Source organism: Peromyscus californicus, unplaced genomic scaffold, assembly GCF_007827085.1.
Source record: "Peromyscus californicus insignis strain IS unplaced genomic scaffold, ASM782708v3 Scaffold_23__1_contigs__length_62951481, whole genome shotgun sequence".
Classification (NCBI taxonomy): domain Eukaryota; kingdom Metazoa; phylum Chordata; class Mammalia; order Rodentia; family Cricetidae; genus Peromyscus; species Peromyscus californicus.
Window position 1 is genome coordinate 32,404,178 of NW_026294534.1, and position 17,548 is coordinate 32,421,725.

General features: G+C 42.6%; 1 protein-coding gene across 4 annotated transcripts in view; it reads right to left on the reverse strand.

Moving 5' to 3' along the window:
• Positions 1–17,548, reverse strand: part of Mtus1 (microtubule associated scaffold protein 1) — a 147,980-nt gene that overhangs the window by 24,234 nt on the left and 106,198 nt on the right. For all 4 annotated transcript variants that reach the window (XM_052752092.1, XM_052752089.1, XM_052752090.1 and 1 more), the window contains 2 exons: positions 8,689–8,903; positions 1,348–1,414 (listed from right to left, as the gene is read on the reverse strand). In XM_052752092.1, the coding sequence (XP_052608052.1) occupies positions 1,348–1,414; positions 8,689–8,903 (282 nt within the window). The remainder of the gene's footprint in view (positions 1–1,347; positions 1,415–8,688; positions 8,904–17,548) is intronic.

A 17,548-nucleotide genomic window follows, 5' to 3' on the forward strand; every position in this document is an offset into this window, starting at 1 on the left:
CTCCGAGAGTAGAAATCTGAATGTGCCCATCTGCACCTCCACTGCGTTCGCTGGACAAACACTGAAAACTCACAAAAAGCTCTTTCCTCATCTCCTAACTCTGTATCCATTACAGCACTTAAGACAGACCAATTGAGCTGGTCTTTGAGAAACTGAAAGGGAGGCACCCAGATCAAATTAGAGGACAGCGGGAAGGAGGCCTTCACAGTGTCAGGGATCAGGGCGGCCCAAGGCTGTGGCTTCTGTCCTGGTTAGCAAAAGTCCACCCATCACCGAGTGTCTGCACTTTTCCACAAGGCTCCCTCCTTTCTATAACCTGATGGCAGCACGGATGGCTTTCCTGCTGTCGTGAATCTCAAGGGTTAGCTATGAATTGGCCTCAACTCCCACTGGGAGGTACAAGGAGTAGTGAAGGGCACAGTCTTGACCCCACATGCACTGGCCCTTGACCTTTACCTTGGCTGGAGCAGTGTAGTTATTGACGGATAGTCCAGTTCAGCAGCTAGATTGGCAGTGATTAAACGAGGGTCTGGTTCTCCGAGAAGAGCAGGATTCTTTGAGAATTAAATGAACGAAATTTGCTTTATCTCCAGCTGTTCCTTTTGAAGAACTTAGGTTGTGCGCACTTTCTGAGCAGCCCCTCAGCAGGCAAAGCAGAGGACCAGGCAAGTGACCTTTTACTGAACAACTCCAGATCCAACTGAAGCTAAATCAAGCCAGTTCCTAGGCTGAGGGGTCCCCAGAGGCCAGGAGTGTGTGTGTGAGTGTGGGATGGAGCGCACTATATTGCTCCCAGAGTTGGTAGATATTCCTCCCCAGATCATCCTGACTATTTGAGTAGCGTAGAATGTCCTTGTTCTGATGGGAGGTCCTTACACGTCCTTTACTTTGTATACTCACAGCATACACACACCATCCCCGAAATGTGTAATGTAATCACTCTTCTCAGAGAAAGCGACCTTTTTTCCAACACTCTTTACTATAAAAAGTGGTTCCAAAAAAAAATAAATCAGCACAACGTAATTATTCAACAGGAATCCACACAATCACACACACACACACACACACACACACACACACATCATTCTGCCCCTGTCTCCTCGGTATGAAGCATGCTTTGGTCATCAGAAAGCTCTGTTAGCTTACTCAGAGACCAGTGCCAGGAATTCTGTGAACTTGAGGTCACACTGCCAAGATTCAAAAGCAGTGTGGATAGTAAGTGTTTGCACAGATACAGAGGGAGAAATAATAACAGCCGCCAGCGTGTAGCTCCAGCTACAGAGCACAAGGAAAAGCATGTTTGTCAATTTCAGTAAACTTTACCGAGGAAGGAAAACAGACTCTTACCTAGCTCTCCCCGGAGGTTGACAAGTTCTTGAGAGAGGGTTTTATGTTGCTTCAACGCTTCCTCCCGCTGTGGAAAACACACATCAGGTTACTAATGTTTTGAAGAGGGTCCCTTTTCAGTAAGGTACACATTTGTCATTGCTAGGAAAACGAGACCCAGAATCGAGAAGCCGAGATAAGAATCACTTAAGCTAACAGTTTGTGTCCTTAAAAGCAAAGCAAAACACAGATGTCCCTTTGACGTGAAGGAATTTTGCGTTTCGAAAATCTGTATTTCCCCAGGTCCTGGTGAAACTTGCCTTTGAAGAACTGAATGGCTCATTTACAAATATTTGCTTTGTGCCTAGTACTCACTGCAGACCCATAGACCCTTTCAGCTAATGTATACTGTACTTAAGACGTAATGCATTCTCCCAATCCAAGGATAATAAAGGCCTAATCAGTTTAAGATAAATATTTAATGTTCTAAACATAGGCACTTATATGGACTTTGTCCCACGTCCACAAATGAAAAAGTTTTCTTACAAGGCCAATCCTATACTCTAAACAAGAAAGTTTGTTTCTAAACTAGGACAAACCAAATTTAATCTTTTCAAGATGAAAATAAATTGATTTCACTCAGCTATACACCAGTTTCCAAAGATTACTACATCACCGAGCAACTATATTTCTAAATAGATTTGACAGAAGTGAAGTAAAGGCAATCAAGAGGCTGTTTCAGTGTTTAAAAAAAAAAAGCAAATATCAATCTTGCGATAAAGAATAATTTTCTAGTTACCTGTAGGTCTGTAGCAATCACACATCCACACACACTTATACAAACACAATCATTAAACACGGTTCCTGAAGACGTACATTTCCTGGCACCAGCGTGGAGCTAAGAAGTCAGAGGATTTCCAAGCTCTCTGAAAATGCCCTTCCTGGGATCACCTCAGAAGTGGGGCTCCCGCATCTGGATCACAGTATTGCAGAGATCCTAAGTCTGGCCTCTGCAGGGGAAGAGTTGCTTCTCATTCAAAGCACTTTCCCAACCTGGTTCCAGACAGGGTCTGCATTAGTTCCTGACACCCTTCCAGAAGAGCACTGTAAACAAATACTAATTACCCGTGTTGCTGCACATGGAGGAGAGAGGCACATTTTGCTGCTGGGGCAGCCCATTTTCCAGCTTCGGTCTCCAACTCCCCCACCCCCTGCACTGTCCGAGAAGCACACAGGTGGCCCCGCCTCCCACCGGTCGGGTCTGCCCACATTCAAAGCTCAGTCGGGAGGAGCGCCATTGGCCCTGGTGGCCTCTCCCGGCGTCCTGCAGGTTACTGCCTCAGACTCCTCTCTCCCCCACAGAAGCTGATACTGCAGCTCCTGCCTCTGGCACAGGCAGCCCGCGATTACTTAAAGCCACAGCCCTTCATTTATGAGAAATGGGAGCCAGACATTTACCCTGATCGATTGCCACTTACTTAATATCAGCTAGGGCGGAGGAAACAGAAACGGGACCCTCTCTGCGTGGATAATGGAGTTATTTTTAGATGTGTGAGCCTTTTTCCTCCCCTCTCTAATTGAGGTCATTAGATGATCACACTTACTAATAGAAAAGGAAAACTTGTTCTTCAAAACCCATATACTAAAGGCATGATGAACTAGGTGAAGGGCAATCAGAGGGCCCTGTTGTGATTTAGGATTTTAGATGACGTTACAATAGAGTACTGTCCATTCACGTCTTAGAGACCAGAAGTGCGGACCTGGGAGTTGGAGATCACACATATTCGATCACTTTTATTGTACTAATCCCTCAGTATCTTTACATATGGATGGGTAATAGTGACTAGGAATTTTTAAAGTACATTTTCCCACCAGAACATTTACACATTGATGCTTGATGGAATCCTAAAAGCTTTTAACAGTTTAAGTTGTGCTGAAATTACCAATCAGGAACTCCAAACTTCAAAAATAATAAACAGCTGCTTTTCTAATGCAAAAATTAAAGTTTGAGGACAATAGAATAACCCACGGATATAACGTTCTTCTCTCCTCTCCCCGTATTATTGGCCTCATCCTTGCTTTCCTCGGCCCTAGCCTCCCTGGGTCGGTTCCGGGATTATAGGAATGTGCCACCACACCCTGACTTTTCTAGCACTTTCAAGTCAAGCCTTAATTTTGATTCACACACTTCAGATAAATGGTAGGTTTTGTCAGTGGCGGCGTCAAAGGAAAGCAGAGGACAGCTCTCTGAGACATGCAGAGTAAATCTGAAAACTGTAAACTTGCTTCAATCCCCTTCCCCACTGCAGCCAAGCTGCAAACGGAAGAGGGGGGGAAGGCAGGAAAATGTTACCTCTTGTCCTGAGTACATGAAAACTCAAAGGAAGATGGCAGAAGCTAATGCTGTGGATGCTTATCTTCCGAAGAACTGTGGAAAAGCCACGCACACTTCCACAAATACACGAGGGTGGTTACCTTATTAATGGAGTTTCGGAGTCGATCGATTTCAGTATGAGTGTGGATAGCTCTCCTAACTCTACAGCCCTTAACCATCCTCAGACCTCTGCCAGTTCTAAACAGCAAGAAAATATCAAGGCCACTTGTCACTCTGCCTCAATGGCCAGAGGTGGTTGTGTGCATGTGGTGTGTGTGTGGGGGGGGGGCCGGGGGGGGAGCGGGGTAGAGGGAGACAGCCAGTCCACTCTTCCTACACGATGGGTTTCTTCTAACCCTCTGAATTTCGTTCTCAGTGTCACCTCTGTTCTGCTCCTGGTTCTTTAGAACCCAGTACTGAACCATAGAAGGGATTGCTTTACCCCTAGAGGGTTATTTTCCATATTCTTTATGCATATAAACTTCTTTACTCAATGGAGCCTCCACTTGAGCGTATGTATTACAAACACCACACGGGACTAGGGGTGGAGCTCAAGGATGGTGCCCGCCCGTACCTGAGGCTGAGCTCTCCCCCAGAAACCACAACGTGTGTGTGTGTGTGTGTGTGTGTGTGTGTGTGTGTGTGTGTGTGTGTGTCCGTGCCACGGACTGGAACTGTCCAGCTCCTGTCCACCGTCCCAAGCTCATCTACCCAAGGCTATCCTTCCTCCAAGATCTTGTCCATGCTACCCTCTCTGGATGCCTGGGCTTTCTTAACCTAACTCATTTTATACACTTCCTGGAAAGTTAAATGTCAGAGGCAGCATCCCCTCCCCCACAAAATGCCCAGAAGGGACATTTATCTTCCTGAATTATGAGTTATTACTCAGTACCAACTAAGTACATTTCACATCCTATACCATAATAATATGTAAGAAAATTAAGACATAGCAAGCTACTGCCTTCAGGGAGCTTGGAACTTACAGGGAAAGTGTCCGGGACCAATTCTTTTGACATCAATCAAAGCAGATGACATCCTCTGGGGGGAAACAGCACAGGACCATGGGAAACCTGGGGTGTTAAATGTGTTCTACACAAAATGCACACCATAAAGCTCATACTATAGTTTCTGCAGGACTGTCAGGGCTACTTGCCCTTTAAGTGTACTTATTTACTCCCAGATGATAAATACATTCTGCCAGTGAGAGACAGATTGTTTTCTTCAGCTGCTTAGGTTAGTGTCTCTGTCTTAGATGATAAACCATTTATAGTCCAGAGAAGAAGTTTATTTGATTATCTTTGTACTGTAACATGGAGACCCCTCCCCCAACAATGAGACTAGAGAGCAAGGTGGGAATCCATACAAAGATGCTTTCATGCTTGTGCATTAAATATATGAAGTGCTCTAAGGGGGAAAAAAAGATGGGATTCTCCATAATTTAATTAGGGTCACTGGGATGCAAGCACTTAGTGGCTGGCTGTCGTCCACTGGTGTGCCTGAATCCTGCTGGCTACTGAGTGGCTTCAACGACACAGAAAGATTTACAGGAAAGAGCTGCATCAGACAGTTCGGACGTGGCTATGTCTGATTTCTTCCATATCATCCCCACAATGCTTTTATCACTGTGGACACCCCTTTTTTTTAATTCTTTGAATCTGAGACATAAAGATGACTGCTAGCATCATGTAAAATCCAATCCCCTCCTTTCCCCCCATTTTTCTTTTTTAAAGGGCCTAATTGAGGTTAGAGTCTATCTGCCTACAGACCCTTTAATGAAGGCTCTGGCATTACTAACACCAATGCTGGTTAACAGTGTCCAAATGTGTCAATAATGGGCACAAAAGGAGGAAAGGGTTAAGAGGATTTTAATTGCTTAACTTTCCCCATCTTTCCCTTTCAGCTGTTTCATAACAGTGCCTTGTACACAGTAGGCAACCAGCGAACATCACTGGTTATGAAACAAAGGAGGAGTGAATAACATTTACTTGAGGATTTTGTGTGCATCTTGTAAAATATATCTGGGGTCCCATCTTCTTCCTTCATCTTGTCCGCTCACGTATGTTCTGTCCACTACAATTCTTGGGATGGATTTATAAGAAAGAACTGGAGGCAGACCCTTGCTCTCAATGAACTTCTATCTTTAAAAAACAAAAACGGGGGGCTGGAGAAATGACTCGGTGGTTAAGAGCACTGGCTGCTCTTCCAGAGGACCTAGGTTCGATACCTAGCACCCACAGGGCAGCCTACAACTGTCTGTAATTCCAGATCCTGGGGAATCTGACACCCTCTTCTGGCTTCTGTGGGCACTGCAACTAAGTGATGCACAGATATACATGTATCAAACACAAATAATAAAATAGACACCAAAAAGCAGAGACAGAGTGAGGACCTACCATATAGAAAATAAAAGAAGAGTCAAGAGGGTGGGTAGAGGGTAGAGCTAGAAGACCCAGGGTGAGGGGGTCCCTGAGCTTGATTCAGCAGAGGCACTATTATACAGCCAGTCTGCAAAACACTCAAGCACTTACTACGGCTTGACCACCCCACCATGCTGGTGCTGTTGAGAGGTGGCTGGATCACAAGGATGCTAGCTTCATCAGCGGGCTATTCCACAAACAAGCTCAGAGCTGAATGGGTTATTGGGAGGTGGAACCTGGTTGGAGGAAGTGACTCCAAGTGGGGTGTTAAAGGATATACTTTGTGCCTGGTCTCTTCCTGTATCTTTCTCTCCTCTTGCCTCCTATGGCGTGAGCCATGTGCTCCATCACTTGCCTCCTGCCATGATCTTCTGCCTCATCCGACAGCAGTGGTACCAAGTCATCATGGACATGTATGAGAACTTAAAAAATTCTTGAAACTCATTAAGAGTTTTTCATGCTGTGGACTAACAAAGCATCACTCAATAGACTGAACCCAGAACCATTTTATTCCACAGCCCTATCTATTCTTTCCTCAACGAGCACGTGAAATGACATGGCTTGTGTTTTAGCGGCCAAGTTCATCTGGGCCAAGAAGACTCTTATGGACATCGCGTCTGCATATTCCCTAGGAGGCTCCTGTCGGAAGGGGCCCTTAGAGATAGATGCCTACTTCCTTCAAGTACATTCCTGGACCTTTGCACACAGAGCAGCAGTGAAGGCAGGGCTGCCTTCTTTACTCAACTGACATTTGACTTTCACTGTCTGTAGAATCAGTCTGGGGGGGGGGGTGCAGGTCGTGATGGAGTGGTGCTCACTTAGGAAGGTCTGACTGGGCAGGATCAACACTGCTTGCTGTCTGGAGTCACCCCACTCTGTGCCTTGATTTTCTTATTTGTACGTTCCCATTCGTTATTGTTTGGGTGAGCATTTAAGAAGATAAGCAAGTCCTTACTAAGTGCCAGGTATTATTAACAAATATTAACTCCATCTTGCCTTTCCTTCATCTCCCTAATACACAGCTGAGCAGTTGGGCAGTGAGGGTTACATGCAAAAGGCCACTAGTGTCAAATTAGGAAATTCTATAGTCCAAGTTAATAAATCAGAATCATTCCTAACAACTACACATAATCTAATAATTTCCTGGTAGGCACATTTTTTAAAAGTTAATTTTAGTGTTTTTTTTTTTTTACTCAGCTCAAACATATACAATCCCGTTTCAATCTAATCAATATAAAATATCAATAATATATCTGTATGCTCTTTCTCATTCTAACTACTACATGTAGTTCCCACCTATTGCTCAACTCTCTTCTGAGAGTCCTGGCTACCACATCTGATCATCTGTGGACAGTGAAGAGCCATGAGAGGATCGTGAGCAGGATGGAGTGCTCTGCAGAGCCTCAGCTGTTAGTAGTGCTGGGGATGGACCACAGAGTGAAGGCTGGAAGTGTACCAGAACCCAGTGATGAGCCAGGTCTGAACAGGATGACCTTGGGAGGAAGAGCAACCTCATTTTCCAGAGTATTCACTAAATGGGAAAGCTGTATATAATTAGACAAAAAAAATTAAGTGGAATTAAACTTTAACACTATTGAAGTCTAGAGTTTAATGCTATTCAAGTCTAGAGTACTCCAGGCAATTATCTTTTCACTACTATCTTTCCAATGAAGAGACTCTGGAAGGGAAAAGGGGTTACTAAAAAAATACTTGCAGGCTTGGGAGAAGGCTCAGTGGTTAGGAGTGATTGCTGTAAAAACAAGAGGACCCAAGTTCAAATCCTCAATACCCATGTAAAAAGCCAGGCATGATAGTGTGTGCCTATAACTTCAGCCTTGGGAGATGGACACAGGTGGATCCTGGGAGGTCACTAGCCTCCAGCCTTGCTGAAACTTCCAGTTTCAGGTTCAAAGAGAGACGCTGCCTCAAAAGGTAAGGTGGAGAGAAACAGAGGACCTCTCTAGCTTCTGCATGCATGGGTACCTGCACCCATATGAACACTTGTTGGTACCCCCCCACACACACACACACACAAAGACCAAAAAGGACGGAGGGAAAGAGAGAAGATAATAGAACATCATTGTAATCCCAAATTCCAGAGACTGATACAAGTACGAAATGAGTGATAAAAGAATAGTTCTGGAGATAACTCACTCAGTACAACACTAGCCTTATAAGCACAAAGTCCTGAGTTTAATCTCTAGGACTCTCATTTTAAAAAGATGGGCATAGTGGGTGGTGGTGGCACCCACCTTTAATCCCAGCACTCAGGGCAGAGGCAGGCGGATCTCTGTGAGTTCAAGGCCAGCCCGGTCTACAAAGTGAGTTCCAGGACAGCCAGGGCTACAAAGAGGAACCCTTTATCGAAAAACAAAACAACAAAAATCCAGGCACATACACACACACACACACACACACACACACACACACACACACACAGAGGGAGAGAGAGAGACAGAGAGACAGAGTGCTAGATGGCTGCTGCCCGGTCTTCCAACCATTAAACCTATTTATAGGACAAGTGTGAGCTGAACATCATCCTTGCCCATGCCAGAGGGTTTACTTCTTTACCTCGGACAGGAGGTGTTGGATCACAACTGTTAACGCTTCAAACTTGGTATTGCCGCAGGAAAGAAGCTGCTTGAGGTGCAGGATGAATCCACTTTGGTTTTCACATTTTGTTTTGTATTCAGCCAACTCAAGTGCTCTTTCGGAGGACAGCACATCTGGAACTGTCTGGGTCTGGATGCACAGACTTCTGGGATTCTTCTGCCGGCCTTTCTCAACTGCAAGAGGAAGAAATGAAAGCATAAAGATGTGCAAGGTTAAATTTTATAATCACCGCCCTATAGGTTCGTAAACAGCTAACTATGCCACATGAAAGTGTTTGAACCATGCTGACAGTGGGAAATACACAGGGAGGCAGACTGGAATTGATCAGGGATCAGCGTGGTTGGAATTCATAAACATAGTCAATGGTTTTAATTCTGACTGTGAAGATTCATGTGGAGCTGAGAATTATGCATATGAACCAAAGAGATGTAGCAACTCAGAGACATAAAAAATTGGGGGCAAAATAATGATTTCTTGTTTTGATTTTTAATTTAATGTTCTGTGTGTATGTGTGTTTGTGAGGCATGTGCCTGTGAGTGCAAGCACCTGAACAGCACTGTGCTCCTGTGGCAGTCAGAGGACAACCTCCCAGAGGTGCTTCTCTTTTACTGTGGGTCCCAGGATCACCGGACTGCCATGGCGAACACTTGTACCTGCTGAGTCACCTCTCCAATGCAACGTCATCGTTTTTAATTTTCCAGGGAAATTGACAAAGAAATGTGATAGTCAAGGGCCTTTCCTGTGTCTATTGGGGTGATCTTGGGATTTCTATCTTGGAGTTTAGCTATGTGACAAACTACATTTATTGATTCCTGTAGGTTGAGCCATCCCTAAAGCTCTGGAGTGAAGTCAACCTGATTGGGGTCAATGATCTTTTTAACGTGATCTTGAATTCAGTTTGCCAACATTTTATTGGGAATTTCTGTACTTATGTTCATCGGAGAGATTGATTGGGGTGTGTGTGTGTGTGTGTGTGTGTGCGAGAGAGAGAGAGAGAGAGAGAGAGAGAGAGAGAGAGAGAGAGACAGAGACAGAGACAGAGAGACAGAGACAGAGACAGAGAGACAGAGAATCTGGTATCAGAGTAATACAGTAGATGATACTGGGAAACTGAAAAAAAAAGTAAGTGGTATAGGATTTATGATACAGGTTGAACAAAGTACAAGACAATCATAGCCAATACACAGTATTCAATTGTTTTTGCATTTTGGAGAAGCAGCAAATACTGAAATTAGGCAGTGGTATGTTTCAAATCAAGGATGTAGTTTCAAAACCACTTTTGTTTTTAAACGAAAGGTGAAAAGGTATAATTAAAGAGTAGAAGCCAGGTAGCAGTGGTGCACACCTTTAATCCTAGCACTCAGGAGGCAGAGCCAGGCGGATCTTTGTGAGTTCGAGGCCAACCTGGTCTATTGAGCAAGATCCAGGACAGGCACCAAAACTACACAAAGAAACCCTGTCTCAAAAAAACCTAAATAAATAAATAAATAGAGAACATTTTTAAAAAGAAATCTGATAGCGACCACTATCTCTGACATGATAAGCACCAAGGAAAAATTCAAATTATTAAACTTGAAATGCTTTTCTTTCCTCTTACTGTTTCCTTTTTAAAAACTTATTAGACTCAGCATGGTGGTGCATGCCTTTAATCCCAGCACTTGGGATGCAGAGGCAGGTGGATCTCTGAGTTCCAGACAGCCTGGTCTATACAGATGTTCTTAGGCCAACTGGGGATTCACAGAGACACTGTCTCCAAATAAATGAGTAAGTTTATTTTTAATCAGCATGCAAAGTAATAGGTTTCATTTTAATATTTTCATAGATAATTTTTTAAAAGTTCTTCTGTCTGTTTCCTGTCGATCCTCCTCCCCCAACCCTACAATCCTCCCATTCCCCAGAAGTCCCCTTCATTTCCTATCACAGGCCTCCCGTGCACTTCCCACAGACGCCTCAGGGCTTGCCTCCTTGCTGTCTGGTCACTGCCGAGGTCTATACTGCACACCTGTCATTGCATTTAAATAAGCACACACACTGAAGATCTTGCACTTTGCTGCTCTGTGGTCACCATGAAGAGCATTATATGCCTGAATACATTGCTTCATTTTATAGGAAGTGCGAACTTAACGTTCCCCAAGTAGTAATAGTGAGTGAAGAAAAAAACTTATTTCCCACACATGCTACTATTCCAGATTCATCTAAGACACCATTTGAAGAGAATGTTCACTTCCTATGCTGTGTTCTGGGAAATATTTGTTTTAAACGAAAATTTTTTCAGTTTTGGAAGCATTCCAACCATCAAGTTGCTTTGGATAAAACAGGAAACAATAATGCTTAGTGTCCAGAAATAAATAGTCCTGACAATCAAAACAAATTTAAATATGAAAAAAGAAAGCACATGTAACTAAAAAGAGTAAACTAAATATCTCCTTATTGTGACAAACAGGCCCTATGGCGCCGGCCCGTTCTGCGGTGACAGACAAATTTGACAGAACTTTTTAAGCAGCAAATATTTCCTCTCCTTGTTCCGGGAGTCACAAACAAACTATCACCCAGGAGTGCTCGAAGGAAAGTGAAGAGACATCTGGATTGTGTTCCAAGAGCCAAAGGTTCTTGGTTACACTCAGAATAATATTTAAATATCAAGTTACATTCAAAATAGTATTTATCAATCAGATAAAAGTGCTCTCATTCCCTGTGGCTGCTTTACATGGTAAAACAATTCCTAAGATTTGCTAATCCACAGTTCTAAACTGACTAAAATCCCCACTGTGTCTTACACTAACCTGGAGACGAGAAAAGCATGTGGCATTCTTTAGTGGCTTTAGTTTTCAAGTTATCACTTATTGCCACTTATTGCTTATCATTAATTGCCACTTCCCTAAATGCAGACAATATCCAGTTAGATATTGCCAAAATAAAATGGTACAGAAAAATAAATTATGAATCACTTATTAATGACAGAAATCTAAAAATTTAACAGTGTGACAACATTTTCTGTGCATCAATTCCTCAATGTTTACCTTTAAGAGTTACTGTTGCTGTGATGAAACACCATGAACAAAGCAACTTTGGGAAGAGAGAAAAAGGTTTATTTCAGTTTACACTTCCATGTAACAGTCGATCACTGAGGGAAGTCGGGGAAGGAACCTGGAGGCCACGGAGGAGTGCTTCTTACAGGCTTCCTCCCCATGGCTGGCTCAGCCTGCTTTCCTATAGCACCCAGGACCACCTGCCCAGGGATGACATCACCCACAATTGGCTGGGCCCATCTCATTGATCCCTAATGAAGAAAATGCCCTACAGCTAGACCTTATGGAAGCATTTTCTCAATAGAGGCTCCCTTCTCTCAGATGACTCTAGCCTATGTCAATCAAGTTGACATAGAATTAGCCAGTCCAATGTTCTAAGAAATTATGTTGGCCACATATCAGCTAAGAACAATGGTAGGTTTTACTGTTCAGAGTATTCTCTATTCTCCTCTTTTCTTTGAGCTCAATCTCTCTGTAGCCCAGGCTAGCTTCAAATTCCTGGGCGCAAGTGGTCCTCTGCCATAGCCTCCAGAGAAGCTGAGACTATGGGCAAGTGCCACCTAGGCTACTCCCCCCCCCCCTTTTTTTTTATCCTTCTGGTACCTACATAGGGAAGGTAAGGCTAAAGCAGATGAGAGGGCCTCACAGGTGTAAACAGCCTCTCTGGGATAGGTTCATTTAGAATCCGGGCCACCGACACATTGTGTTATCAATCACCCCACACTCTGGAAATCAGACTGGATAGTAATGTAATTTATTCAATACACAGGAACAAAACACATGCAATAAACATACCAGACTATTCAAACTACCAGATTATAATTACAAAGTTTGAGGGATGACTCTCACCCGCTCCCAGTTTCTCCCACAGTGGCAGGGACCAGACTGGGGCTTTATGGATACCCAGCACTCTAACACTAAGCTACATCCTAGCCAGAGGCTCATCTTCCACCATAACCCTTTAGAGAACATATTCTTTAAGATTCTTGGAGACTTATAAACTACCTGGTGAAACCGAGTGCGTGTAAATCTAACAATGTGTACCTTCTTGGGCTAGGGACTCGAAGCCAGACAGTAAGACATTTTAAAGCATTTTCATACTTTTGGCTTTTAAAAAAAAATGTACTTTGTGTATGTGCTGTATGGGCATGTATATACATGTGCTTACAGATCTGTGGACCCATGCATATGCTTATGGAGGCCAGAGCAGGACATCAGGTGTCTCTCTCTATCACTCTCTATTTCCTTGAGCCAATCTCTCTCACTCAACCTGATGCTTGTTGACTCAGCTGGGCTGGCTAGCCTTTGAGCTCTTAGGACTTGCCTTTCCCCCACTGCCCCGCCATGCTGGAGTTACAGGCACACACAGGCATGACAGATAATGCCACTCTTGTCTGAGTGCTCAGAGTTCAAAATGCCGTCCTCATAGTTACACAGGAATACTCTTACCCATAGCACCATCTCCCGAGGCCCCATTTTTATACTTTAAAGTAACAAGGTAACTCTTATCTACACAAATTTTAACAAAATTAATAAAGAAAATTATTTTCAAAAATGGTGAAGATAAATTTTGAGCCCTTAAGTCCTTACTCGACACTTACCAGGCAAGAAAATACAATCTACTCAGAATCTTTCCTAGAACAATCTAGACAAGAATTTAAACATAGAATTTGTTAAGGACTTGAACAAAATTGACAATCGAGGAGGAAATGACACACCGACATTATGTTTCTCAAGTACACACCTTCCTTTGTGCAGGGTGCCCTCTACCTGGGACTGGACAAGCACACTGTGACCTCAATCTTTGCTCTACATACTACGCTCCCTTAGGACAACAATCCTACATGGCAGCCAATGACCCAGTTCACACATACTTCCCTGTCCCCATTCCTGGTTTGACTGAGGATCAGAGAGGATGAAAAAAATCTCCAGTGATGCTCGAGGCCCCAAGGCTCATATAAATGGGTTACTTCATAACATGAAAAGCCAAGGGTTTCCCCTGATCGCTGTGGGATTTATTATTTACATGTAATTATCACAATATGATAAATTTAGCATAATATGAAGCAAACTGCGGCCATCTATCCTTACATGCCCTTACATGTTTATCAGGATAAGGATGTTACTGTTTTGATAATGTGGCTGTATTTAAAAAGATAAACAATTTTGCTTATTATATCTATGTATCTGCTAACAGAACATCATCTGATTTCAATGAATCAATGGAAACCTTAATATAATCAAGAAAGTAATACCACGGCCACTTCTGCCCATATTACAATGGAATCAGTATGGGAGAACACAATCTGGAAAACAGAACTGTTTGTGCACACACTTGTACAAGATGTGGGTCCTGGGACTGAACCCAGGTCTTCAGGCTGGGTGGCAAGTACCTTTACCTGCTGAGCCATCTTGCAGGCCTCCCAAAGACTTTAATCAAAAATATCTGCTCACAGTTCCACAAAGATCAAGGACAAGACAAGGTTGTTCACCATCTATTAAATATAGTACTTCAAATTTTAGCTAGAGCAATAAAACAACTGAGAGATCAAGGGGACACAAATTAGAAAGGAGGAAGTCCAAGTATCTTTATTTGCAGATGATGATAGTATATATAAGTGACCCCTAAAATTCCCACCAGGGAACTCCTATGGCTGATTGTTGTGGAACAACCTTTTTGTACACTTTTGATATGCATTGCACTCACTGGTTTAATAAAGAGCTAATGGCCAATAGCTAGGCAGGAAGAGGTTAGGTGGAACTTGTGGACAGGAAAAAGGAGAGCAAGGGGAAAAGGGGCAGAGTTGTAAGGAGACATGGGGAGAAGCAAAATGAACATGCCCTACCAAAAAAATGTAGTGCCATGTGGTAGAGTGCAGATAAGAAATAGGGGAGAATTTAAGATGCAAGAACTAGTTAGTAACAAGCCTAAGCTATTGACTGAACATTTACAATTAATAACTCTCCAGGTCATTTATTGGAGAGCCAGAGGTCCCAACAAAAAGCTCTACCTACAGCTGATAAACACTTGCAGCAAAGTAGCTGGATACAAATAATGATAATAATAATAATAATAATAATAATAATAATAATAATAATCCATAGCCCTCCTATACACAATAAATGGGCTGAGAAAGAAATTAGGGAAAGAACATCCTTCACAATAGCCTCAAATAATAAAAAATATCTTGGGGGTAACTCTAACCAATTCAAGTGAAAGATTTGTATGATAAAAACTTCGAAGAAAAAAACTGAAGATTATCAGAAGGTAGAAAGTTCTCCCATGCTCATGGATTGGCTGGATTAACATAGTAAAAATTGTCATCTTACCAGAAGCAATCCACAGATTCAACACAATCCCCATAAAAATTCCAACACAATTCTTTATAGATCTTGAAAGGGCAATTCTCAACTTCATATGGAAAAATAAAAAAAGCACAGGATAGCTAAAACAAACCTGAACAATTATAGAACTACTAGAGGTCTCACCATTTCCAATTTCAAGTTGTACTACAGAGCTATAGTAACAAAAACCTCATAGTGCTGGCATTTAAAAAAAAAAAAAAAGACAGGTTGATCAATGGAATCGAATTAAAGAGCCAGACACTAGTCCATACACTTATGGGGACCTGATTTTTGATAAAGAAGCAAGAAATAAGGTCAGGCAATGCCACATGCCTTTAATCCCAGCACTTGGGAGGCAAAGCGCAGTGGATCTTGGTAGCACTTGGGAGGTAGCGTTCGAGGCCAGCCTGGTGCACAGAGTGAAATTCAGGACAGGAACCAAAACTACATGGAGAAACCTGTCTCAAACAACAACCAAAAAGCCAGAAATACACACTGGAAACTAGACAGCATCTTTAACAAATGGTGCTGGTCAAGCTGGATATCTGTGCATTGAAGAATAAAAATAGATCCATATCTATCACCATGCACAAAATTCAAATCCAAGTGTATCAAAGACCCCAACATAAAACTAGATACACTGAACCCAGTAGAAGAGAAAATGGGGACTAGCCTTGAACACATTGACACAGGGGACAGCTTCTTGAACATAATACCGATAACTCAAGCACTAACATCAATAACTAATACATGGGACCCTATGAAACTGAAAAGCTTCTGTAAGGCAAAGGACACCATCATTCAGACAAAGCACCAGCCTATAGAATGGGAAAAGATTTTTTATAAACATGCAATAGAGAGCTAATATCCAAAATATATATAGAAATCAAAAAATTAGGTATCAAAAAACCAAATAATCAAATTTAAAAATGGGGTACTGATCTAAACTGAATTCTCAATAGAGGAAACTCAAATGGCTGAGAAACACTTAAAGAAATGTTCAATATCTTTAACCATCAGGGAAATGCAAATCAAATGTACTCAGATTGCATCTAACACCTGTCAGAATGGCTAAGATCAAAAACATAAGTAACCGTTCATGCTGGCAAGGATGTGGAGCAAGGGGAACACTCCTCCATTGCTGATGGGAATGCAAACTTGTACAGCCACTATGGAAATCAATATGGCTATTTCTCAGAGAGTTGGAAATTGATCTACCTCAAGATCCAGCTATACCACTCTTGGGCATATACCCAAAGGACACTCTATCCTACCACAAGGACGCTTGTTCAACCATGTTCATTGTGGCTCTATGCATTATATTCAGAAACTAGAAACAATCTAGATGGCCCTCAACAGAAGAATGGATAAACAAAATGTGGTACATTTACACAATAAAGTTATTACTCAGCTATTAAAAATAATTAACATCATGAAATTTGCAGGTTAATGAATGGAATTAGAAAAAAGGTCATCCTTTGTGAGGTAACCCAAACCCAGAAAGATACATATGGTATGTACTTGCTTGTAACTGCATATTAGTCCATTAAGTAAATGATAACTGAGCTACCATTTGTAGAGTCAGAGAGGTTACGTAAAGAGGAGGGGTCTAGTGGGGAGATGCAGAGATTTCTCTCAGAAGAGGAAATAGATTTATGGGCAGATTGGAGGCAGGTAAGGTTGGTGGAGTGGGGATCAGGTGGGGGGAGATGGAGTGCAGGAAACAAGTATGGGGAGAGATGGATGGAATTGGGGTACGTTTGGAAACCTAGTATAGTGGAGACTTCCTGGAACGTATGAAGGTGATTCCAATGAGGACTTCTAATAATGGGGGATATGGAGTCTCCACAGGCTACCTCTTTGTCACCAGGCAAGGTTGCCAGTGGTGGGACTGGGTTGCGTTCAATTGAATTGTTGACCAAGGAGATCCCATAGAAATTCCCAAACAACACAGGCTATTGCTAAGACAAATGGCTGCTCTCCCACAAAAAACTCATTGAACATGGAAAAGTAAAGTTGGTGCTTACATGGAGCCTTCATTCCTATATCCTAGTGTCTTTCATGTAAAAAGGTACTTTGCAGGCTACTGGAAGAGAAACATGGACACCAACCTTTGACCTACCATCTCTTCTGCCTGAAAAAAAGTTAGGACCATGGCGGCACAGAACTTTTGGGAGTAGCCAACCAATATCTGATTTGACTTAAGGACCACTCCAGGAGAGGGAATCCATGTTGGGTAAATCAAGAATCACAGACTAGATAGCCTAGAGACCTAGGGCAAACCAAACATGACTGGTTTAAAAAAAAATCAAGACAATGACTCCTAACAATATTCTGCTATCCTCATAGATCAGTGTCTTATCTAGTCATCATTAGAGAGGCTTTCTTTGGCAGCAGATGGTAACAGATGCAGAGACCCATAGCCAGACATTATGCAGAGAGTG